This window comes from Cotesia glomerata, linkage group LG3 (genome assembly GCF_020080835.1).
Source record: "Cotesia glomerata isolate CgM1 linkage group LG3, MPM_Cglom_v2.3, whole genome shotgun sequence".
Lineage (NCBI taxonomy): Eukaryota > Metazoa > Arthropoda > Insecta > Hymenoptera > Braconidae > Cotesia > Cotesia glomerata.
This window is the reverse complement of record NC_058160.1, coordinates 16,061,120-16,088,631: the sequence shown is the minus strand read 5'-3', so window position 1 is coordinate 16,088,631 and position 27,512 is coordinate 16,061,120. Positions and strand designations below refer to the sequence as shown.

The 27,512-nt window shown below is 40.0% G+C and overlaps 1 protein-coding gene and 1 long non-coding RNA gene across 2 annotated transcripts; both read left to right on the top strand.

Moving 5' to 3' along the window:
- Window positions 1–12,981: 12,981 nt before the first annotated feature.
- On the top strand, window positions 12,982–14,903 carry LOC123260482. Its single transcript, XR_006508466.1, has 3 exons — window positions 12,982–13,677; window positions 14,302–14,585; window positions 14,746–14,903. It is a non-coding gene; the product is annotated as an uncharacterized LOC123260482 (long non-coding RNA).
- Window positions 14,904–23,375: 8,472 nt separating this feature from the next.
- Window positions 23,376–27,112, top strand: LOC123261384. Its single transcript, XM_044722978.1, has 2 exons — window positions 23,376–23,610; window positions 23,661–27,112. The coding sequence occupies exons 1-2, from the start codon at window positions 23,376–23,378 to the stop codon at window positions 27,110–27,112; spliced, it is 3,687 nt and encodes a 1,228-aa protein (XP_044578913.1).
- The last annotated feature ends 400 nt before the right edge of the window (window positions 27,113–27,512 follow it).

Here is a 27,512-nt window from a genome sequence, read left to right as displayed (position 1 = left end):
GAACAAGCAGGTCATGCGCGGCCTCACAGTGGTTGAGGTTGAGCTGCAATATCTTCATGCTCTTTTGTTTGTTATCTTCTGAAGCGCCTCCTGGAATATCGGACACCTATTAGTGCCGGCATAGTGGGCGAAGTCTTTTGCTTCTGGATTTTCCGCGCAAATTGCACATTTACCTGGATTTTTACATTCAGCGATCTTGTGTCCTTCTTGACCGCATTTGATGCAGTGATTAGACCTGTTTATTTCATTTTTGCACTGTGAACCAAGGTGCCCGAAGTGCCAACATTTAAAACATTGGATCGGTCTCGTCGTCGCTCTTATTCGACAGTTAACCCAACCAATTCGGATCTTGCCGTTTCCGTCCAGTAATTTTCGCGCTGTGGTCGCTGGTAGTGTGACTGTTGCCATCTGCGTACCTCTAAAGGCCTTACGGATCTTTATTGCCTCTAGCGGTATTTCACAGGCTTCTCCGACTTCTGTTTTCAAGGCGACCTGGATGTCTTCCTTCGTCGTCGTGTCGTCGATGTCTCGGATCTCGATGGTCTCCTGTGGCCCTTTACAGATCACTTTGGCTTCTGCTTGGAGGATGCCCGCAATAGTTTTCTGTAAGGTTTGGCCTTTGTCGGTGCTCTCCCTCGATAGCGTAATCAGCATGTCTCCGGCATTGGTCCTGTGTGAACAAGCTTCCAGGCCGTCGTCTGTTTTTTTCCGAAGTTGGGCGCTACTGGGTTCGGCGACGGGCTTTTTTTCGTGTCTAACTTCTTAGTAATTTGCGTGTCTCCTGGTTCAGGTGAACTTCACACTCTTTTTTTTTTTGTTACTCTTGGTGTCACTTTTCTCATGTTCACCAGTAACTGACTCACAGTCAAGTTCACCTCCGGTGTCCATCACTTCGATAGCTGGGGGCTCAGCTTATTTTGGCGTCGCTGTATGTTGTTGTAACTGCTCCTTGTTCTTTAGAATTTAGAGAGTTTCGAATACTCCTTCGATGCTTACTATCTGATTTTTTATCGGCTTGTGGACATTTGGCTTCGGTTCAACGAAGACACGTAAGTCGCTGATGAGCTTGCCTAGGATGTCCCACGCTTGCTCCTTGGTAATGCCAGAGCCTTTGTCCATTACCTCTTTGAGGGCATTCCTTCCTTTGCCCTGAACTCTTTCTTCTTTTGGAACTGATAGAATCCTCATCAGTTCCTTCTTCGCGTCCATCTTCTCTTGATTGTTTATTTGATCCATAACTTCTATGATACTCCAAAGCAGAAGATCGTCTCCGAACGCGATGCCTCAGGAAGTGGAGGGGTGATCACTCCTATAGCTACCCCCATTGCCATAAGAGCTTGTGGCCATTGAGGCGGGAAGTTTCAACCGCTTCGACCCTGCACCTTCTCCCTTCATCGGCTTCCTCTTGCTTCCGTGGGTGCGGCACGTTGATGCCGGGAGTTACCACATACGCTGCGCTATACGGATCATATTGCACATCTCTTTCGAGCAGCGTCACTATATCCGCTTGCGTACGTGACCCATTGGTCAGGTGTTGCGACCGACCCTTCATAATTGAAGGGGAGTTTTGTCCGCGGGAGCGTATATAATTTGGCTCATACCCCCTGCCCTTATCAACTATAGTAAATAAGCATCCTCTAAGGACAGAGAGCGTTCCCCTATCCGCTTGTGAGGACGGGCCCGGTAGCAGTATCTCTTCTGCCACGAGTGTGTGTGTGTGTGTGTGTGTTTCGGTGGAACGCAAGTCTTTAAGGACTTCTGTTGCGAACGTGTTGGTAGCGTTCCAGGCAGCTTCTGATGACAAAATTGCTTCTACTAGTGAATCTGGTTGCATTCTCTGGTTCAGGATCCTCTCCAGTTCTTCACGCTGTGGATCGAAACGAGGACATACAAAGAAGACATGCTCCGCGTCTTCAGCAGCTCCTGGGCAGGACGGGCACTCCGAAGAGTCATCGTGCTTAAAGCGGTGTAGATACTCTCGAAAACACCCATGTCCCGACAACATCTGCGTAAGATAGTAATTGACCTCACCGTGATTCCGGTTAAGCCAAATGTCGATCCGAGGTATGAGACGGTGCGTCCACCTACCCTTCTCTGCAGCATCCCATTGTAGTTGCCATCGGCCTATGCTCTTCTGCCGTTCTTCAATTCTAAGTTCTTCAGGGATTAGTGCAGTTGACCTTTTTCGTTGGTAAAGGGCCCGTCTTTCCTCTGCTAGAACTCTAAGAGGTAGGGTTCCAGCAATGACGCACACTGCTTCTTCTGATATAGTGCGGAAGGCACTAGCTATTCGTAGGGCACTCAGTCGATATACTGGTCCAGCCTTTCTCCATGATTCTTGTGTCTTTAATGCGTCGGCCCTACTGATGACAATAATAGCCTCCTGCTCTGTTTTGGGCCTCCGACGTTCGGCATCAGTCATGCGAGACTAGCCCTCACTACTGACGCTTTGGCACTGACATGTTCCACTTGCTGCTTGAAGTTGAGTCGGGCATCAAGCATCACTCCCAAATATCGGATATAAGGTTGTGATGTGATTTCTTGTTCGCCAACTTTCAGCTTAATGGTCTCTACCACTTTTCTGCTGGTAATAAGTACTGCCTCAGTCTTGTGTTGCGCCAGTTGCAGGTTCACTGCGTCCATCCACCGGTTAACGTGCTCAAAAGTGAGATCGAACATATGATTTATCTCGTCAAGGTGTTTGGCAACGATCACTACGGCTACGTCATCTGCATATGCTACGAGTTTGACGTTTATTGGCAGAGTTAGTCTTAATAGACCGTCATACATAATGTTCCACAGGAGCGGGCCTAGAACTGAACCTTGTGGTACCCCTCCTGTAATATCATACTCCCTCGGACCGTTCTTCGTGTCATACTTCAGGACCCTGTTTTCAAAGTAGCTTGCTACGATCTTAAGCAGGTATTCTGGTACATTCTTCTCTTGGAGGGCCTGCATGATGCATTTCCAATTGGCGGAGTTGAAGGCGTTTCTGATGTCTAGTGTCGCCACTAGGCAATACTTCTTCGTTCCACCTTTCCATCTGGTTTCTGCGATTGCTTCCTTGGCCGTATCAACAACCTGTTTGATTGCGTCCAGGCTTGATCGTCCTTTCCGGAATCCATACTGATTGTCTGCCAGGAGAAGGTCGACTACTGCTTCAATTCTCTGGTGAATTATGCGCTCAAATATCTTACCCGCCGTATCTAACATGCAAAGTGGTCGGTAAGATGACGGTTCTTCTGGTGGTTTCTTCCCTTTAGGCAACAGTACCAATCGTTGCTGTTTCCACTTACGAGGAAAAGTCCCCTCCTTGAGGCATGCATTATAAGCGTCGAGGAATAATGTTGGAGCTGCCTTTATGATGGTTTTCAAGGCTATATTAGGGATTCTGTCCAATCCCGGCGCTTTATTATTCCCTACATGGTTACAGGCCTCCAGCAGTTCATCTTCAGTGACAGGTGGAATGTCGTCCAGTTCGCCTGGCGCCAACTGGTAATCGAAGTTGCGTTGCTGTGGGAACAGTGCAGTGACGATTTTCTGAAGAAGTTGAGGACACGTAGGTGATGGCATTTGTTGTTTTTTCAGGTGGGTCATAACCACCTTATAAGGCCTACCCCACACGTCTTTATTCACCTCGTATATAAGCTCTTTCCAGCATCTTCTTTTGCTCTCTTTGATGGCTTTATTCAGTTCACGACGCGCCTTTTTGTACTCTGCGATCAGCTCCGCAGAGTTAGGTCGTCGATAGCCACGCTGGGATATTATTCATTTCTTTAGACACTCTTTCCAAAGAACACTGATGTGGTCGTTCCACCAGTGCACTGCCGGGCGTTGGCTTATGCTGTGTTTCCGGACCATAGTGGCGTCACAGGCCTGGACAACTCTTTTCATCAGGTCCTTGGTCATTTCTTCTGCGGATCCAGTAGTAATCGGTTCACTATTAAGGGCTATTACCAATGTGCTTGTGTCAAAAGGCTTCACTTTCCATCCAATGGTATTGAATGACTTGATTGGTCTTCTTGTATTCCGGTCATGTGATATTTCCCAGAAAATTGCCTTGTGGTCACTGGCTGTGTAGATATCCATCACCTTCCAGTCGTATTTCCCACTGATGAGGCTACTGCTGACGAAAGTGAGATCTACGATAGAGCTTGCTCCTCCTTTAGTATAGGTTGGCGTATCACCACTGTTGAGCTGGACTACATCTAGTGTAGAGAAAGCTTCTAGGAGTGCTTTTCCTCGCGCATTTGTCTGCTTGCTGCCCCAGTCTACTGCCCAGGAGTTGAAGTCACCGGCATTCGCGACCGAATAATGCTGCTTGGCGTCCTCGGTCAGTTTGTCCAAGAATTCAGTGAATTCAACAATGGATAGGCTAGGTGGTGCATAACAGCTGTAGAAACGAATGCCGTTAACTGTTGCTGCTACAAAGCCGGCATTATCATTGTTAACTACACTCTGGAAGGGATGCTTACCACAAGACCAGATGACAGCCTTGGTGGTGCTGTCAGATTCCCAAGGCTGGGTATTCAGGTATCTGTATGGCTCTGCTATCATTACTAAGTCTAACTCTAGTTCTCTTGCTGTTTGCATAAGCAGATCATGTGCAGCTTCGCAATGGTTTAGGTTTAGCTGCAATATCTTCATGTCTGTTTGTTTGTTATCTTCTGGAGTGCCTCTTTAAATACTGGGCACCTGGATGCGCCGGCATGATGAGCCGAGTTCTCCGCACTTTGATCCGCGCATAATACACATTTCGCTGGGTTTTTGCATTCAGCAATCTTGTGTCCCTCTTGTCCGCACCTAATACATAGCTTAGACCGATCCACATTGCTCTTGCACTGGGATCCAAGATGTCCAAAGTGCCAGCACTTGAAACATTGGATTGGTCTCCTCGTAGCTCTGATTCGGCAGTTGGTCCAGCCGATCCGGACTTTACCGCTTCCTGTCAATATCTTGCGCGGTGCAGCTGCTGGTAGTGTCACAACAGCTGTCTGAGTACCTCTGTAGGCCTTATGAATCTTAATTGTCCCTAGTGGTATCTCGCAGGTTTCTCCGATTTCCGTTTGCAAGGCAGCCTGAATATCCTCCTTGGTTGTGGTACCGTCAAGATCTCGGATTTCGACGTCTTCCTGTGGCCCTTTGCAGTATTACCTTCGCATCTTCTTGGAGGATGTCCGCGATGGTCTTCTGTAAGGCTTGGCCTCGGTCAGCGCTCTTCCTCGAAAGCGTAATCAGCAAGCTCCCGGTCCTAGTTCTTTGGATCTTATCCACGGTAGTACCGACCTGTTCGTCAGGGACGTCCTGCTTTATTCGCTTCAGAATTTCAGCATACTTTGCGTCCGGCCTGATCCGTTTGCGCGGTTCTTTCCGATTAGGCTCTAGCCTGGACTCCTTCGGCGGTTGCTTCTGGAGCTTTTCTACTGCTTGCTCTCTCTTGGACTTCCTTGACTGGACTTTTTGCCATTCATTCACCTCCTTTTTTCCGCCGTTCTGTGTTACCGCGTTTTTCGGGGGACTTGGTTTAAGGTCCTTCTTCTTCTTAGTACGGCTGGTCATTGAGTCTGGGGAATTTCGTTCTTTCCTTTTCCCGGGCCTGATATCAGTTCCAGTTTCCTCTCCGTCTTCGACAACTGACTCGACGTCACCCTCGCCACCTATGTCCATCTCCTCGACAAACGTGTCGGCTTTTGCTGGTGAAACCGCTGTCACACTCGTCTTCATCACGATATTACCGTGTTGTTGTTGGATCTCCTGCCATTCTTGGTCCAGTTTTTTGAACCTTCTCAGGGCACTGCAGATGTTCGTCGACTTCGACTTGATCTCCTTGTGGACATTTTGCTTGGTTTGGAGAAAGTCCTGCAGTCCACTGACTAGCTTCTCCAGATGTGCCAGCGCATCCGTCCTCTTCATCTTTGCACTAAGTAGCAGTGCGTCTTGCTGGGCATGAGGCCCGTTTTCACTCTTGTTTGTTTCCTGTGCATTACTCATACTTTTTAATTTACCAGCGCATCGTACGGAGTGGAGCGGGTTGCCATAACTAGGAACGGGTGTACCCTCGGAGATAGTACTCCTACCCCAGTTCCCTGAGGCCTAGCCGACACTTAGCCAGTCCCGGAATACACGGACGGACTAGACTCGCTCGGAGCGGTGAAGATTCCGATCTCTAACACTCACTGCGTACTTCCTGATCAAGGCCCGAAGTGGCTGGCTCCTGATCCACTGCTGCAACTTACACCTCGGTAGAGCAAGCTCACATCAGCCGTGGCCTGCATCGTCGGAAACTACGATACAGGTTCCGGTCACTCCCAGTGGGTCACAGCAGAGAACGATCGTCTTGTTAGGTCAGTTAGTGCGACCAACCCATTAAAAGGGAGTTTTGTCCACGGGAGCGTATTTTGTTTGGTTATTTTGCTTGGCTCCATCAACTAAGAGATTAAGTGTCATCCAAGGACAGCGAGCGTTCTCCCATCCGCTCGGGGAGACGCGCCCGGTAGCAGTATCTCTTCTGCCCCGAGTGTGTGTGTGTGTGTGTATGTGTGTGTGTGTGTGTGTGTGTGTGTGTGTGTGTGTGTGTGTGTGTGTGTGTGTGTGTGTGTGTGTGTGTGTGTGTGTGTGTGTGTGTGTGTGTGTGTGTGTGTGTGTGTGTGTGTGTGTGTGTGTGTGTGTGTGTGTGTGTAAGTAAGTAAACCTCTTATAACTTTCGAACAGTTCGACCGATTTTATCGCGGTTGGTGTTATTCAAAAGGATTTGACTAAACCTAGATTTTAAATATACTTTGAAACGATTCGAAAGGGTAGATTTTGAGAAATCGCCAAAAAACTACAAAAAAAATTTTTTTTAAATGTGGTTTTTTTAGAATAACTTTTAAACGGTTTTCCCGATCAATTTTAGAAACTGATCAGCTCTTAACCTTGGAAAACCACGTCGATCGCCACTCATCCGGTCAAAATCGGTTGATTCGTTCGAGAGATATCGTGCAGGAGAGAAAACCGAAAAAAGTGTTTTTTCGAAATTATTTCGAAATTTCTAGTTCGATCGATTTAAACTTAGATTCTTCAATAGGCTTAAAAAACTGCGTCGAATACCCCTAACCACTTGGAAATCGGTTCATTTATTCAAAAGTTATTGCGGTTTGATAATTAAAAAAATTAGGATGATGGTTGACCCTAAAGGCCATCTCTGCAACTTCCCGCTCATTGTGTACTTAAGCGCTCAAAACTACATTACGTTTTTGAGCTTTTCAAGCTCAAAAATATGATTTTTGTGCCAATTTGAGCTCTTGGAGCTCAAAACTAATAGCAGTTTGATAAAACACAATTTTTTGAATTTTCAAAAGGCAATAACTTTTGAATGAATAAGCCGATTATACGCGGTTGGCGGCATTCAACGCAGTTATTGAAGCTTTATGGAAAATTATTAAGTTTAAATCGATAGAGCTCGGAATTTCTAAGTAATTCCGAAAAAATACTTTTTTCGTTTTTCTTTCGACAACGATAACTCACGAACGAATCAACTGATTTTGATCGAGCTTGCGCCGATCGACGTGGTTTTTTGGTCTTAAGAGCTAAAAAGATATTTAAATTGATCGGTGAAGCCATTTAAAAGTAATTTCAAAAAAACCACATTTAAAAAAATTTTTTTTTATAGTATTTTTTTAAACATTTCAAAAACTACTGGTTCGAATTGGTACAAATACCATTTAAAATCTAAGTTTGGTTAAGCCCTTTCAAATGGCACCAACCGCGATTGAATCGGTCGAGCCGTTCAAAAGTTATAAGAGAGTCACATACATACATACATACACACACACTCACACATTCATACACATACAGACATACGAACATCATCACGAAAACATTCAGGGAAGCTTTTTAGGACCTCAAAACGTCAAGATCTGATGAGAACTCGATTTTCGAAAAACGGGGTAAAACCAATAACTTCCCGATTTTTGAAAATTTTCAATTTTCTTAGCGGGAAGTTAAAAATAGTGTTTTATTAAACTACTATCAGACTTCTTATATATATATATATATATATATATATATATATATATATATATATATATATATATATATATATATATATATATATATATATATATATATATATTATAACCAAATTTTCAAGGGGGGTATACGGGAACTTAACTAAACTTAATTCTAAAAATAAAATCTGGATTATACTTCGTTATCTTTCCGATTCTTGGTCTCTAGTCTCGATATCACTAGAATTACCAAACTAGTGAACACGGAACGTAAAGAATTTTTATTCACTAGGAATTCTCAAACTAGCTAAACTTAAACGCAAACTCAAACAATATCAGAACTCAAACTTAAACTCAAACGTAATTAGATAATTTTTATTCGCTAGAAATTATCAAACTAGCTAAAACGTAAACTAAATCGAAAATACAGAGAACTTAACAAAATAAAGACCAAAAATCAGAAAGACAACGGAATACCTCGGGGTCGCTCAGTGTGCTGGTTTGTGGAGAGAGGGGGTGGTTCGGGTAGAGAGGATCCATAATTGTAATAATTTTATACGCAACACTAAAAATTTATCATTAAAACAAAATCGGTATTTATTCAGTAAACCGTAAACTTATTTAACAAACTTAATCTCAAATCCATATAAAATTACTAGAACGATATAGCTCAAAATATCAACGCTATAGCCAAGTTACAGTACCTTATTCTTATAAAATGAAACAAATAAATAAATAAATCTTAATGACTCGAATAACAATCTCAATTAAATCTATCAACAAAACTCTAAATTCTTTATAATACAAAAGTTTACTATAAACGAGACTATCCGATATCTCAAGACCAAAAACTAAATCATTAACGCTCAAATTACAATAAATAAACTAAAATCATACCTGCTATAAACAATGCCGATGCTGAGTAACTTTTTATACTAACTTACATAAACCTCATAACTATATTCATTTCTGTAACGTAAACTAAAATGCAAGAGACTAAACTCTTAACCTGTAGCTGCAATAATATGCACGTCCGATCACTTGAAGTGATCAGAGGCGACTCTCCAACTTGACTGTCCTCTAGGAAGTCTAAGACTCAACTCTCCTTAACAAAATCTAAAATCCAACTATCTTTAACAAAATCTAAAACTCAAGTATTCTTAAACGTGACTCACTCCCAACTAAAATTTCTATATTCAATTAATCCCCATAAACATTTTAATCTCTCAATCAAACAATTGAGGCTCGGAGTACGGATATTCCTTTAGTGGATTTTCTCCGGGAACTGACTACTGCTGGGATCGAAACCAAAAACGTAACTCAAAACGTAACTTAAACTCAAAATTAAAATATCAAAAACGTAACTTAAACGTAACAAAAACTTAACGAAAAACGTAAACGTAAACGTAACTCAAACTGATCCCATATTCTTTCGTCATGTTCCTCTACATTGGAGCGCTGGCGGCTCAACCAGACCTAGGTGTTATGTCCAAGGGCGTTTAAGTGGTAGCGTAAACGGTGGAGGTTTGGACTAACGGTTTAAAGAATACGCAATAGAGTTTTAATTCCGTTGTTTTAATTACTTATGTGGGACGTTTTCGACGGACGAATTTACCACGCCTTCGTTTGAGACTGCACACAGATTTTATTAAGAATAGATGTACTTACTCTTTGCAGGATTTTTGTTGTTACCGGATCCGTGATTCCGGGGCTGCTGTTAGCGCCTTTTCCTTGAATTGGCCCTCTGGTTGGTCCTTGCAGCGGATGGAGTTAGATGGATTTGGGGCTGCTTACTTTAAGGGCTTCTTATTTTTAAGAAATGAATTAACTCGAAACTGATTTCACTTCTTTTGATATTTATTTTTATAACCCCAAAACTTACACTTTCACAATTTTAATTTTAACGTAATTTATTTTAATGAATTTTATTGATTTGGTTGAGTTAACGTCCTCCAGTCCCCCGTAGGGTAAAGTGCGCAAAACTAGCTTTTAGGAAATTTTGAATAAACTTAATGACCGAATTCTCGCCTAAGTGCAGGGCAAATTAGAACTTTGAGAATACGGTTCTCTATGATTTACTTACTGGCCGAATTCTCGCCTAAGTGCAGGGCAAATTAGAACTTTGAGAATATGACTCTCTAAGATACTTAAAATTAATACGTGGCCTGCCGGTTAAACCGCGTCCAAACTTCCTTTAAGTGCAGTGCAAATTAAAGCAAAGGACTCTACAAGACACGGGCCCGTCAATTAAACGCGGAAGTCGAATTAATTAACAAAGACCTGGTTTACACTTAAAACTAATACGTCGCCTACCGGTTGAAACCGCGTCCAAACTTCCTTTAAGTGCGGAGCAAATTAAAGCAAAGGACTCTACAAGGCACGGGCCCGTCAGTTAAACGCGGAAGTCGAATTAACCAACTAAGACAAGGCGTCGGCTGTTGATCGCCTTTTTAAATACTCGCGGTGCTGAGGTTGCAGAAGTCCCCGCTAGTTAACCAGCAGTCGCGTAGCTTCTATTTTATTGTGGCTTTCGCGCATGGAGAAGTCTTTCATCTGCGCGGACGATTTAAATTTAAAGAAAGAGAAGAGAGAAAAAAAATTTGCGGGTGGACATAACATAGGCATTCCACCCGGAAGTCTCAAAGGGTTAGACCAACGTCTCACATCAAACGAAACCGGGTGACTTATAGTCCCGCTCCTCGGTAACGCTGATTTACCCACATACTCTGCAACCTCCAAACTCAATAACTCAAAACTCACAATTCGAAACTCAAAACTAAAAATTCAAAACCCACAAACTCAAAATAACTCAATAAAACCCATAAATAACTCGACCTTTATATTTTTCAAAAACTTGACTCTAAAACTGACTCTAATTTCAAAAATCTCAAAAGCTCGACTGTAACTGTAACTCTCTAAATTCACACTAAAACTGTAGCTCCTCGTTACTCGGCATCTACACTCGGACTCTACTCACTAAAGACTCGCTAAGAACTCACTGAAGGTTCGCTAAAGACTCCCTTTTAATCCTCTCAATTATTTTCTATAAAATTTTGGCCTTGGAATATCGGCTTAAAATCACAAAAAATCCGTTGGCGCTAGTGACGTTCATTTTAAATAGACCCCGGTCGATAAAATAACGTCACAATATATATATATATATATATATATATATATATATATATATATATATATATATATATATATATATATATATATATTAGGGTGCTTCATTTTTGAGCAATATTTTTTTTTCAAGTCCAACTTGAAAATCTTGTAATGTATTGAAAAACAAAATTTTCGAGCATATTGCGAGCTCTTAATTCAAATTTTAACCCACTGCTAGAGAATTTCGAATTTTTTCCATTAAAATAACATTGAAAAATGATTTTTTATAAGTTTTTCCTTCCGCTCACCCAGAAAAAAATTTTCTTGGGAATTTTGACTCATGGATTCTTGTTGTAGGTATAATATTCTACAAAAAAGTCTATTGCGTTGAGTTTGTAACTCCAAAGGGTTCGACGTAAAATGTCATGTAAGCTGAATTTTCAGGAAAATAGTAGTAAATCGCGTTTATTTGCTAAACTATTGAAGATAGAAAAAATATGTAAATAACTAATTTGTAGAGGGGTTTATGCTCTACAATTTTGTTGAACGATATTTTTTGTAGCTCTTATAGTTTAGCTGTTAAAGCCACTTAAAACTTAAAATAAACGAAAAAATCTATTTTTTTCAATAATAACTAATTTATGATGAAATCCAAGTTGAAAAATTTGTTTATTATTGTATTTTTTGAAATTTTATGGCTGCAAAAATCTTTAAATCAGTAATTTCATAACGATTACTACTTTTTGGAGTTCAAAACATTTAAAAAAAATTTTTTGTAATTTTCACAGATAGATTATTTATGTCAGACTTCAAATTTATGCACAGTATGTGCAGTTTCGTTAGTTTGCCATTAGTTTTCTTTCATTTGTATTTATGAAATCTTTGCACACCTAATTTATTTCTCATTATCAACGTCAAAAGTTACTTGCAAAATAGTCAATTCAATAAATTTTTTTATCTATTATTATTTTTATTTGAAAATTTTTCAAATTCAAATTTTTCTGCACTTAGTTCTCGTGCCACCAACGTATATCGAAAGAAGTAGTGTTTAGTTATTGCAAATCACACTTTTAGAAGAAACAATCAGCGCCGCCACAATCAATACAGTAATTCCCGAATTTACTGTGAACTTTAATAAGCCTTAACTCGTGGCGTACTTGATGCTAATCTTACCCCCTCTAATTAAGATTGATTACTATAATAATGATAATAATCTAACCTTATTGTTTTAATGAATTAGAAGCCCATTGTTGAAATAAACTTTAACAATTGAAAACGTACTTTTTATCAACACAATGTCAGTAAAAGATAATAAAAAAAAGTATATGTACTTGGTTGGATTCGAGCAAGATGAGCTTAATAGCTCAATATTACCAAAAAATCGTGATGTTCTCAGTTTGCTGTTTAATAAAATCCGTACGAAGAAATATACAATCAAAGCAAGTTCCAAAGAGGTTAGTTGTGAAATAAGTGAAATTTGGAGAAAATTTTCAATACCAATTGCTCGACCACAACATTGTATTGAGAAAATAGGAAGCTTATATTATAAATGGCTGAAAGTCCAAAATAATAGGTCAGGAAAGCAATGGAAGAAACAAATAAATATTGAAGAAAATTTTGTCCACTCACTTGACAACTTATTTGATATAGCTCGTCATGATGCACTGAAATCGCTGGATCCAGCTCAGAAGGAATTTTCACTTTCTAGCCGATCACTAAAAAAAAAGTAGTCCTCTACTTCACGACTCAAATAATCTTAGAACTGTTAATGATTTGCCCGGGACATCTTCTATGAGAAATTATATAAATAAAATTATATAAATTACATCATAAGAGAAAATTTCGAAATAGAAAGTGCAGATAAATATGAGTTTTTGAATTTTTTCTTTAAATCTGATAAAACTTTTTCAGAAAACTATTGATTCTAAAATTAGTAAATGATTTTTGAAAATTACTTCTTACTTCATAACAATACGTTTCTTAAATCTTAGATCGTTTTATCTTTCAATTCTTTTAATTTTGCAGACTTAATATTGCCTCTTTCCCAACACTCTATTTCTAGTTCTACATCAGTTGTTTCAAAATGATCAGTTTCTGATTTTGAAGACGAATTACCTCAGCAACCTAACCAAAAAAAAATTGAAACTGTTTACGCCAGCCCTCATATCTGCGCTAAATAGATCAAAAACAACAGATAGAAATGCATGGCATATCATCGTTGCCGTTGTTTCCGCCCTGGGACATGAAGCAGATCAAGTACCTAGTCATAGTACAATTCGTCGTCATCGTATAGAAGGACGAAAACAGATTGCTAATGATTTGAAAGAAAATTTACGAACTGCTTCTAGTTTCGTCGTGCACTGGGACGGTAAAATGCTGCCTGATATTGTTGACAAAGATAAAGTTGATCGACTTCTGATTTTAATATCTGGTATCAATACTTAGCAGTTATTAGCTGTACCTAAGCTTGAAAAATCGACTGGAATAAATCAAACATTGATTATGACTGAAACATTAGACGAATGGAATATCACAGAACGAGTTAAGGCTATGTGTTTTGATACACCTTCAGTGAACACAGGTATTTATCTGATTATATAATACATTTGAGTATTTTACACAACTTCTACCTAAAATTTTCTTTTCTCCAAATTGAAATTACGAATTGACTATAGATTTTACTCTTTTTCGATGAAAATTTTCAACTTGCTTTTCATATTAACGAAAACCTACCTAATATTTGCATTGTGTCACTCTTTATTAATAACATACATTACAGTTTTATAGTTAACTATTTTCGTATACAAAATATCTTCTCAATAAATATTTCATTCGTTCAGATAGAAAGATTTATTAACTACTAATAACTTAATTTATTTGAAAACAATTATTTAATTTATTAAATTTGAACAAATATTTTTTAACATTTAATAAATATTTATTCGGGAGGAAAGTACATTTATGAATCGTTAATAAGTATTTATTAATAATTAACAAATATTTATTAACATTTAATAAATCGGGTTTAATAAATAATTTATTAACTGTTAATAAATATTTATTAAATCCTATGATATTAAAAAATCATTTATTAACAGTTAATAAAGCTTATTAAACACAAACAAATCCTTCTATCAGTGTTTAATATCAAATTGCAGTTGCTGAAAATAATATCATCATAATCCTTCTTTGCTTGGTATTTCAGGAGATTACAATGGAACTTGTGTCTTACTAGAAAAGCAGTGAGACAAAAAATTGTTACATTTGGCATGTCGTCACCATATTTTTGAACTAACGCTAAGAAACGTAGTTGAATGCATTTGGCCAGTAACAAAATCTCCAAACGTAGCTATTTTCGAACGTTTTCGAAATAAATGGCACACCATGGATAAAAATAAGTTTGTAACTGGCTTGAAAGATAAATTTGTCAATGATGTGATTGGAAGTAAGCAAACTGAAATCCTTCAAAATATTCAAGATCGCTTGCAGGTAAATTATTGATTTTAATTACAGTTTTTGTACTTTTTTTTGATAAAGTTAAAAAATAGCTTAATGAAATAGACAAATCACATAATAAAGTTAATTAACCTTTATTTTTGTCTTAATCATGAACATTTCCAGTAACACTATGTTAAATTTACTATTTCAGCACCAATATGTAAGAGATGACTATAAGGAGCTATTGGAGTTGTCATATATTTTTTTAGGTGGAATTCCAACTCAAGGAGTGAAATTCAAAGCTCCCAGTGCAAACCATTATGCTTGTTGGCTTGCTAAAGCTTTATCTATTTATATATTTATTTATTTATTTCATATATAATCAACCCAACAGCCCTAAGGCCAATAACAGGGTGGCTACAATGTAATCATATACTAGTGGCATGTGATCCATACATATTTACATTTTTATAAAAAAAAACAATCTTACAAATATAATAAAATAATACTATGACACAATTTTTATCTTATAAAACATAATTTCTGGAAATGATATTATAAAGATTCATCTGAAAGATTAATCTCAAAGATATTAAGGTGGAAACAAGAGTGCTGTAATTAATTGGTTGTGGGTTACCCAGTATGTCCAGAGAGCTATTATGTTCTACAATATCATTGCAAATATTTAAAAGTCTACAGAGAGGTGCTGATTTTATGAAGTTTATTACGTTGCAGTGAAGGATAGAAAGGCAGGACTGATCTCATAATTCTCTGAGGTGCAGATATAGGTATCTGTGATAAGAGTCTGGGACATTATATTCTGCCATGCATTAAACCAGATATAATAAGAACAGATGCACAGATCCTTTTCTCTTGAAGAGTCAATAATCTGGCATCCTCACACATAGTAAGATAATCAGACTCAATAGATAAGTGCCATACTTTATAAAAGCCAAGTATTTAAGAAACCTGCGTTGTACTTTTTCAATAATATTTATACGATTTTGATAAGATGGGGACCAGACTACGACTGCATATTCGAGTTTGGGTCTTACTAATGCAGTGTACAATGTTTTAATGACATTTAGGTTGTTGAATTTTTTTGATGCCCTGATGACATATCCAAGTGTTTTGACAGCAGATCTAGCTATGTTCGTGTAGTGATCAGTAAATGTTAGCTGCGAGTCAAATGTTACACCAAGGTCGTTGCATATAGATACTCTGTCAATATTCATACATTCTATGTTATAATTGTGAACTATTCTATGTCTAGATTTATGAAAAGATATGACCTTGCACTTAGAACTATTAAGGATGAGTTTATTATCTCTACACCACAATACAAATACATCCAGGTTAGCTTGTAAGAAAAGGCAATCTGCCGTTGAATGAACTAAGTGATAGAGTTTGGCATCATCTGCAAAGAGGTCAAGAAATACCAAGAGTATGGATCCAACATCATTAAGGGGGTATTCTAGTCTAGAGGTCTGAATTTCAAGCGTTTTTTGGCAATTAATATAAAAGAAGCAGTTAATATTTTTACTATAAAATTTTTTATCATTTGTTTATTGATATTTCAAGAATACAAAAAAATACATTTAAAAAAAAAATAAATTTTCAAAAAGATATAAGTCCTTGAAGTAGAGAAAAAAAAAGGCCGTGTCCTCGTGAAAAGGATTTCTCCCTTTATATCCATATGAAAAAAAAACAATGCAAAATTATTGATCAGTACAAATGTCATTGTCGCACAAACCAACAGAACTTAAAAAAAAATTTTTTTTAACAAAATGGCGGCTGTTTAAAAATAGAAGTCGATTTTTTTACTTATTTTTCAACTTCCTCCAATTTTTTAAAAATATTACAAATTTGAAATTTTCAATTTTTATTGGTTAGTGCGAAAGCGAGATAATTGAAGAATATTCATGCTAAATTTTAAGTAAATCGGCTGATTAGAACCTAAGATATCTGCATCACCGTATCGAAAAAAGTAGTTTCGAGAAAAACGCGTTTAAAGTTTAACGTTCAGTTTCAGGCAGCGTAACTGATAAAATAGTACGTATAACTTACATTCTCTTAATCAGCCATCCCAGCTTCATACATTGGGCCTTCCTCTACTTCATATTGACTGTTTTCAGCATTTCTCTCTGTATAACGAGCAGTTCTTTCCTCTTTTGAAGCATCTGAAGCTCGAACCTCAGACCGTTCAATCCTTACTGCGTTGCGCCTAACAGCGAACCCATGGGATTCCAGACCTATTTTTATTCCCATTAGACTTATTATTTGTAAAATAGGATAGAAGCCTTCATTGAAAATGCAAACTGCTAAACAATTAGCAATCTCAATTGTCTGGGACCTGGCATGGATATGTTTGGGTGCAAATGTCCATATTCAAAAATTAAGTGACTCGTTTTTATTTTGAGTTTCGCTGCTCAAGCAACGTTCTAATAAAGAATCATCTGATAAGCATTCGTAAATAGGTTTCATAACTTTTAAAACCTTATCAGTTAGAGGTGGATTTTCATGGTGAAAGTCATCCTCAGTTCCTTCAGCCGCTGCTTTCTGCCACTTGCACCAGCTGTCTGGTCCAGGAGGGCAATTCATGTACTGAGGCTTCTTATCAGTTGAAATTTTTTGCAAGTACGTGGCCCATATTTCTCGTTTCATATCTTCAACGGATTCAGGATGACGACGGATAGCTAATCCGTAGTACGCAGACAACTGAGTGATTACTTTATCAGTCAATTTACCAGCACCCTTACCACCAATTTCATTATTTTCTTTTTTTGCCTTCCGGAGACGCGATCCCATACGTTTTTGGACGTGTCAAACACATTCTTTTTTAATAACAATATGGTTACTTTTGTAAGGATCTATATTAAAAATACCTTTAAAAATCTTTGAGTCGCCATCTCCGATATACTTCACATATTTTACTCCATGCTTTTCTTCGGATCTACTAAACATTTCCACCACTGCGTCAACTTCCATCTTCCCAGCACTTCCTTGATGATTTATTGCGCAAGAATCTTCGTGTTCGTTATACCAGTCTTCATAAGCACTGATGTCGTCTTTTTTTTTATTCTTTCAATAATTGCACCCTTGGCAAAAACTGGACTTCACGACTGTGTCAATAAATATTCTTACTGTATTTACCTACAAGTGTAGTGACTCCAAAAAGTGAATTGAACCCTCTCTTCTTTCACGTTCCATCGCCGAAAACTGTATAATGTGTAGGGTCCGCATTCGAATCTGAGGCTGTAATTAATTCATTCTCTTCTTTCACAGCTTTAGAAATTATCAAGTTATAAATAGTTGACGCAGCCAAATGTAAATGATCAAGACAATTATAGTATGTACCAATAGCCAAACCGTGTCCAATATCCATAATACTACAGAATATATTGATACCTTCTCTCCCAATTCCGATGAGCCTCATAGCAGTAACGATCCGACGATTTATTTCAAATGCTTTATTTACAAATGGGCATGACTGAATATAACGTATAGCTTTGCAGCCACATTGTACTCCAATTTTAAATCCTAGTCTTCGTGCAGCTGTCCGAGAAAATGACATTTTTTGCTTACATGTAGCACATAATATCATTAGTGCAAGAGATGAAAAAACAGAACAGAATTTCAATATACAATAACCAAAATTATAGTCAATGAGAATTTCATCGTCATTTGAACTCTTCAACTTTGCAGCTGATGCACTAGTAAAAGATAAATCTTCTTCCAAAGTATGTTGATTACCGCTGAACTTCCGTTTTCTTGGTTTGCCTGGACGCTGAGGACTTTTCCTCGAACCATTTCTATCCATATTAGAAGAATCAGCAAATATTCACTTTGATTTTAAAAGAATATCACAAGAATGCACGCGTAACTTCTCACTTACTTATACTTCTTCACAGCTTTGAGGTTTACATGGAACTAACTCAAACTAAAAACAAATTGAGTATAGATTCTTGTCTAATACGTTACAATGACCTTCAGACTATTGATATAGTAAACTAAAAGTATATGACAAGTAAGAAAGAAAGCTATTCATACTCAGGTAGCCCGGATCGCCCGTAGTCTATTGTTGCAGTCGTCCGCTCAACCCGGTCTAGTTGCCACGACACTAAAACGGCTGTAACTTTGAAAATAATTTGAATTTTGAAAAATCCTTTCAGGGAGATATTTTTTAATATCTAAACTATCGAATGATGAAAAAAAAAATTTTTCATTTTTTTCAAAATTCTAGACTAGAATACCCCCTTAATGAATACTAAAAATAAGAGTGACCCAAGGTTGGAACCCTGGGGCACACCAGATGTGGTTTCAAGTACTGCGGATTGAAATCCATTGTAGAGCACAAAGTTTTTTCTATTTGTCAGATAGTGTATAAAGAGATTGACAGACGTAAAGTATTCACCTTATCAAACGCTTTCGAGAAGTCTGTATGTATAACATCAACTTGTTTGCCTGATGCAAGTCCATCAGATATGTACTGGGTGTATGGTAAAAGGTTTGTTAATACTGATTTACATTGAAGAAACCCGTGTTGCGAGGGCGATATCTGAGGTTTAAAGTAACTGAGTAGGAGATCATACAAGATCATTTCAAGAACTCTGGTAAACGCAGGAATGATTGAGATAAATCGATAATTATTTATGCCTATATATATATATATAGGAGACTTTCTATAGATATAGTCACTCATCAAGATATCTCTGGAACTATAAGATCCAGAGACTTGAAATTTGGCAGGAATATTTCTTTCGCCGAGTAGAGGTCAGCTAAGAACGGATTTTTATAAATTTTTATATTTTTAAAATTTTTATAAAATATTTTATAATTTAATTGCTATCTAATGACTGAAATATTTAAGTTGAAATTTAATGTAATATTTTCCTTGAATTGAATTTTGTTATAACTTTTATGAATCAAAAATAAAAGTAAAGTAAATTCAGAGTGTTTAAGTGTGTGCGGGCTATGTGTGTGAGCTGCAGAAGCTTCTTGGCTGACGTTGCAGTCACTAGGCTGTTCTTTCTGTAGCTGAGTGTTGTTGATGAGCCCTCGTGCACTGTGGTCTTTGTACGAGGTGTCTTGTTGATAGTTAGAAGTTTAGTTAGTCAAGTCTAGTTCAGGTTAGCCGTTAGTAGGCTAGACGACTTCTGTCACACAGCGGTCTTTGTGCAGAGTAATTAAAATAGTTTTGGTTAGCCGTTAGTAAGCAATAGTTTTAAGTTGTTTATAGTGTGAGTATCTGAGTGATCACTTTGTTAAAGTTTGTTATTAATAAATCCTAAATATCGTTAATTAAGAATTTATTTATTTCACAGCACCTTCATCCATTCTCTCTACCCTAAAATAAGTTCTCGGCTCTGGACCGGTTCCAGGAACCGTGATAATAACCTGGTGGCGCCCTTTTTGTTGATAATTTAGCTTTCAATTTTATCAATTTCATTTAATAAAATTTTTTTTGTCTTGTTTGAATGAAATTAAGGGGCCAATTGAGCAGCAAACAAATCTGTTTCAATTTTTATAAATTAATGAATAATGCAGGTTTTGGTAAGACTATGGAAAATGTTAGAAAATATAAAGATGTTGGAATATTTACAAGATGTATTTCCATAGTCTTACAGTTTTTGATAGAACTATGATTATTATTAGAATGAAATGTGCTAAAGTTAATTATGATTAACCAATCCGAGCTGGTTTTTGTATTTCAGATATGACAGAAACTTATATATGTATATGATTTTCACTATAATTATAAAAAGAACAATTTCGAATGTGACGATTCTGAATTAATGTATACAGATACAGATAGCCTAATTTATCACTTAACTGTACCTAATACATATGAAATCATCAAACATAATATTGCAAAGTTTGATACCTCTGATTATCTACCAAATAACATTTACAATATCCCGTTAGTAAATAAAAAGTTTTAGGATTAATGAAAGATAAAAACAATGGTAGTTTGATGAAGGTAGTTTGATCGTCGCATTCCGAGGTCGAATTGATAGATAGTTTTAACTTCCCGCTAAGAAAAATGAAAATTTAAAAAAATCGGGAAGTTATTGGTTTTACCCCGTTTTTCGAAAATCGAGTTCTCATCAGATCTTGATGAGAAAATGTTCAAATCTCCCTCTCTACTTCCCAGCCATTACCGACTAAAACCACTAGAGGCTTCTCTACCTCTCCACTTGGAGGCAGGTCAGGCGCCTGCAGAGCACCAGGGGCCCTCTGGCCGAGAATTGGAGCGCTCTCTCTCGCTCTCTTCTCGTGTGCTTTTTCTCGGATTGAATGCTTTTTTCAACTGTTCTTTTTCGCATCCATCTTTTTTTCATACTATAAAATCGCCGTTTTGCTTACTATTATAACTTTCTTTTGCTTAATCTGATTGCTTTTAATTAATTTAGTGTGTTTCAGATAAATTAACATTTTCGTGCAGTAATTACCGCTTTTTACAGTGTCGGCGGTTTTTGCCTTAACCACGTGCTAATCTGCTTCGCTTTTGATAACCACGCTGTGTTTTGCTTATCTACGTTTATTTAAACAATCCGCTATCAAATTAGTGAAATATTTAGTGTACTTTTGTTAATAAATATATAGTGTTATTTTTGTTAATAATTTTTGTATTTTTTATTGAAATTGAACAAACAGAAACGAACCCAAGTCCCAGTATCTTTTATCTTATAAGATTTGAAGTATTATACAAAATGGTCCCTCGAGCCGGATTTTGGATAGTTTCGTTCAAATTTATCGCTTAATAAAAAATACAAAAAAATACTTTGAGTGAATTTTGTGTAGTTCCGGTAATCTAGTGCGCGTTTGGCAACTCCGACGCATTGCTGAGTACCTAAAAATGTACTGCGTTGGTGGAAAGTTAGATTGGGACCCTTAGTGCGAAGATCTACCTGTGTCATTCGTGTGCGCGTCGTAAAAAAGTGATTATTGGAATCAGGTCTCAACTCAAGGTCATCGCACTACATCTTCATCGCATCGAGCACGCAAGAGGATTCAATCTAAATTGTCAGTTCGTTCCTTTTATATCTCTCTTTATCGCTAACTTACTTCTTTTTCTCGAATTCATTCTCTTTCGATATCTTTCAGATTATTACGATGTCTGCCAAGTACCTACTGGTGTTCGAAACTCACATGGGTGCCCTCAACTCCATGGTCAATGAAGTCGGAAACGGCGAGCACAATCTGATCCAGCCAATTGACTGCGAAGTCAAGCTCGAGGTGCTTGAGTCTACGTGGAACAAGATTGCCGACGCCAATGACAAATTGACCAGTTGCAAGGATATTGATATCACCCACAATTACTTTAAAGAAGGTCGATTCACCAAGGCCGTTAATCGCTACGTAATGGTTAAATCTTCTCTCAAGCGCCGCATCGCCGAAATTGAACCTCGTGTGGTTCCTCTCTCGCCTCACAATCGCACTGCAAATGAGGCTACCGCCTTTCGTCCACAGTTGCCAACTATTCAACCTCCAAAATTCAATGGAGAGCTTCTTGAATGGCAATCATTCAAAAATAAGTTCTCATCCGTCGTCAACAAAGACGGTGTTAACGAGGTTGACAAGATGCACTATCTTCTCCAGAGCCTCCAAGGCACTGCATACTCTCTCGTCGCTAATGTGGAGATAACAGACACTGCATTCGCCACAGCCTGGCAAACTCTGACCACGAGGTATGAGAACAAGCGAGTATTGATCACGGCTCAACTCAACAAACTGTTTACCATACCCAAAATGGCGTCGCGAGCCGCTAAAGAGGTTAACAACGTTATCAACACCACTTCTGAGGTACTAAATGCCCTGAGGGCTCTCGGATCGCCAGTTGATCACTGGGATCACATTATTGTACATTATATCACTCAGAAGCTGGATCCTCAGACTCGAGAAGACTGGGAAATCACGCTGGGAGCGGCTACAGATTTCCCACCGTACGATCGTATCAAGAGCTTCCTGCTAGCTCGTGCACGAGCCCTTGAAGCCATGGAAGGACGTCTTCCAGTCAAACCACGTGACCCTAAGGTCAACAAAAAGTCCGCGAGTGGTAGCAAACTCACCCACGGATCTAAGACATCATCTGCACATGTCCATATGACCAGTTCGACATCGCAAAACGTCACTATGGCCACTGGACCTCCTACAACAACTCAACCACCTCCTGGACAGATCGCTGGAGCATCTCCAAGACCACAACGTCCTTGTTCGTGCTGTGGTGAAGCACATTTCATCGTATCGTGCCCAGCGTTCCAAAGATTATCGCCCAAAGAGCGTCATCAGCTGGCTATCTCCAAGTCGTTGTGCCCCAACTGTCTTGGACCTCATTCGTTCGAGAATTGTCGTAGCCAAAAACGCTGTCGGTTTTGCCAAGCAGCGCATCATTCCATGCTACATGATTCTACGCTTCTCAGCTCAGCATCAACTTCATCTAACACAATGATGAATTCTCAATCTACTGCCTCTCAGCAGGTAGGTCAGAATACGTCATTCTGACTACCTGATGCATCATCTGCTAGCACGACATCGCCATCGCCTATCGCATTATCGCCATCGCCTATCGCATTATCGCCATCGCCTATCGCATTATCGCCATCGCCATCGCCTATCGCCGCAACGACCTCGTCATTGCCTATCGCAGCATCGCTACTCTCTTCGCAACAAGCTCGTTCTTCGTGCAACACAGCCTCAGCATCAAGACCTCTGGTGTTGTTGGCCACAGCACAAGCCCTCATCGTATCGCCAACACATCATCCTCGCACAGTACGTCTGTTGATCGATCCAGGGTCAGAACTATCGCTGATTTCTCTGCAGCTCGCTCGCCAGCTTGATATGAAGCCTTCCAAAACGAGTATCCCGATTATTGGAGTAGGAAGTGTGCCTTCAGGATCAACGAAGGGTGCTGTTGACATCACTTTACGATCTAAGCATTCTGAAGACCAGATTGAGCTTCATGCGCACGTACTGCAGTCTCTTACCGTCGAACTGCCTCCAGTCGTCATCGCCAGTCAATCCTGGAACCACATCGCAGATTTGGAACTAGCAGATCCAGATCATCTATCACCAGGTCGGATTGACATCCTCATTCGAGCTGACTCTTATGGCTTGATTATCAAGCCTGGAGTTATCATGGGAACCCCGGACAGCCTATCGCCATTCAGACTGTTTTTGGATGGGCCGTTCTTGGACCTGCTGGTCCATCTTCTATCACCACGCCTGCACATCAAGGTCACCTAATCTCAAACCTGCAGCTTCACGAACTCGTCTCGAAATTCTGGGAGCAGGAAGAAGTTCCAGCGTCTCACCAAGAATCTCTTAGTGCTGAAGAAGCCGAGTGTGAAGCACACTTCATCGCCACTCACTCTCGCGACAGCTCAGGTCGCTACATCGTGCGATTGCCCTTCAAACCCAATGCTCCTCCGCTTGGATACTCGAAAGGCATTGCACAACGTTCGCTATCTCGCATTCTCAATCGCATCGCCCAACAACCAAATCTTCATCGACTGTACACAGAGTTTCTCACCGAGTACGAGTCCCTGGGTCACATGGAGAAAGTTCAACCGTCAACTGCTTCAGACGTTGTCTATTACCTCCCTCATCACGGAGTGATGCGCAATAACAAAATTCGTGTGGTGTTCAATGGCTCTAGTAAGACAACATCAGGCTATTCGCTCAACGAACTGCTTCATGTCGGTCCCAAGACTCAGAATGACATCTTCGACGTGCTGTTGTATGTCCGTCGCCATCGCCTCATCTTTACAACTGACGTAGAAAAGATGTTTCGCCAAATTCTCATACATCCTGATGATCGCAAGTTCCAACGCATCTTATGGACTGATAATAACTCACAGAGCCAAGAGTTCGAACTTACCACAGTTACATACGGAACTACATCAGCTCCTTACTTATCAGGCCGCACCCTGAGACAACTACTGCTAGACGAAGGTCACGACTTTCCTTTAGCTGCTGAACCGATCGAAAGGGGAAGTTATGTCGACGACATTACTGGCGGTGCTGATGATCTCGACTCTCTCAATGCTATCGCAAAACAAGTTGAAGAAATGTGTCTACGAGGATGCTTCCCTTTGGCAAAGTGGAAGAGCAATCATCCTGATTTCTTCAAAATTAATCTATCTTATCAACCAGGTTCAGAGTATCATGAATTTAACGAGTCATCCTCCAAGATTCTGGGTCTAGCCTGGCAGTGTGCGCCAGATCTGCTCAAGTTCACTGGTCAGTCCTCACAAAAGGCAGCTATCACCAAACGCACCATCTTATCCGAAACAGCTCAACTGTTTGATCCTCTGGGCTTGATCTCGCCAGTCATCGTCCGCGCCAAAATCTTAATGCAAGATTTATGGCAAGAAAAGGTCGGATGGGATGATACTCTCACGCCGCAAATCATTCATCGCTGGACGTCGTTTCGTGATGAGCTATCTCAGCTATCTCAGCTGGCTATTCCTCGGTGGCTCAATCTACGCGCTGACAACTTGGAAGTCGAGATACATGGGTTTTCAGATGCCTCTCAAGCTGCAATGGCTGCTGCTGTTTACCTCAGAGTAACAACTTCCAACGGATCATCATCAGTAACTCTAGTCTGTTCCAAGACTCGAGTCGCGCCTCTGCATCGCCTCACAATTCCACGATTGGAATTATCAGCTGCTCTGCTGCTATCAAAACTGGTCTCTCGCGTTCAGTCGACTCTCCAGCTCCATCATGTTCCTGTCTCACTGTGGACTGACTCTTCGGTGACTCTAGCTTGGATCAACAGCGATCCAATGCGCTGGAAGGAGTTCGTGAAGAACCGAGTTCAAGCGATTCAGCAAACCTCGCCAAACGCCACCTGGAGACTTGTTTCAGGAAAGCAAAACCCGGCAGATTGTGCGTCTCGAGGTCTTACACCTGCACAACTTATTAATCACAGACTCTGGTGGTCTGGACCCGACTGGCTAGCCCAGCAGAGTCATCTCTGGCCATCGTTCACAGCATCAAACGATCAACTTGCCGACACCGAGATTCGCCCAAGTTCAGTACACACATCTACAAGCACCAAGCTGCCGTTTGATGTCCTATTCTACGAAGACAGACCTCTCACAAAACTGCTCCGTGTCACAGCCACGATTCAGCGAGCAGTGGCATGCTTTAAGAGAGTTTCTGGATCTAGCTTAGGCTCATCACCCCTAAATCCTGCTGATCTTCAATTTGCATTGAAGTTCTGGATCAAATCCACGCAGCAAATCTACTTCGCCAGTGAGATTCGAGTACTATTGCAAGGTAAGAGTCTTGCTAAATCTCACCCTCTCTCTCGACTTACAGCTTGGATCGACCAGACTGGTTTACTTCGAGTTGGTGGACGTTTACAAAACTCGCTACTCGATGAAGACGCCAAACATCCTCCAATCATGCCAAAGGATTCGGAAATCTCCAGGCTCATCATCGCCAACGCCCACACTCGCACGATGCATGGTGGAACCCAGCTGACGCTTGACTACGTACGTAGATACTGCTGGATCCTTGGTGGTCGTGCTCCTATCAAATCTTTCATTCATCGATGCGTCACCTGCACCAGGATACGTGGCATCCGTGCTCAACAACGCATGGGACAGCTCCCAGCTTCCCGTGTCACACCTTCACTGGTCTTTGAGCATGCTGGAGTCGATTACGCAGGCCCAGTGTCGCTCAAGTTCTTTCAAGGGCGCGGCACGCGCTCATATAAGGCTTGGATCGCAGTATTCGTGTGCTTTTCAACTTCTGCTACTCACCTGGAGCTGGTAACTGACTACAGTGCTCAAGGCTTCTTGAAAGCGTTCAGACGCTTCACAGCCCGACGAGGAATCTGCAAGACGCTCACCAGTGACTGCGGAACCAACTTTCAAGGTGCTAGTGTTATCTTGAAACGGTTGCTAGCTGGTTCTACCAAAGAATCGCAACATCTTCAACAACTTATTGCCAACGACGGTACAAAATGGAAGTTCAATCCTCCAGGAGCTCCTCACATGGGTGGCAAATGGGAAGCTGCCGTCAAATCTGTCAAGCATCACCTATCACGCATCAATTCGGACAAAATCCTCACGTACGAGGACTTCTCCACGCTTCTAACTCAGGTGGAAGCTGTTTTAAATTCTCGACCTCTCAGTGCTCTATCAGAAGATCCTGACGATCTCACAGCGTTGACTCCTGGACACTTCATTCGAGGAGCACCCCTTACGCTTATACCCGAGCCAACACTGGTCGACACCCCAGCAAACCGACTATCACGACTTGAGGACATCCAGCAGCGGCTTCAACTGTTCTGGTACCACTGGTCTGCTTCTTGCCTGAAATCTCATCAAACCATCTCCAAGTGGAATACTTCATTCAACGACATCGATGTTGGATCTCTAGTCCTGGTCACAGATGAGCGATATCCACCATCAAAATGGCCGCTGGGTCGTGTCACCCACACTCACCCTGGTAAGGATGATCTTACCCGAGTTGTCACCATCCAGACGGCTACTTCTACCTATACACGACCAATACACAAGTTGGTACTAGCTTCCTATTCCAAGACACGAGGAAGATTCTCATGACGTTGCTCCAGCCACGTCTCATCTACTTCTCCATCGAGCGGAGAAGGGGGGAGAATGTTCAAATCTCCCTCTCTACTTCCCAGCCATTACCGACTAAAACCACTAGAGGCTTCTCTACCTCTCCACTTGGAGGCAGGTCAGGCGCCTGCAGAGCACCAGGGGTCCTCTGGCCGAGAATTGGAGCGCTCTCTCTCGCTCTCTTCTCGTGTGCTTTGTCGGATTGAATGCATTTTTCAACTCTTCTTTTTCGCATCAATCTTTTTTTTCATACTATAAAATCGCCGTTTTGAAGTTTTACTACATTATAACTTTCTTTTGCTTAATCTGATTGCTTTTAATTAATTTAGTGTGTTTCAGATAAATTAACATTTTCGTGCAGTAATTACCGCTTTTACAGTGT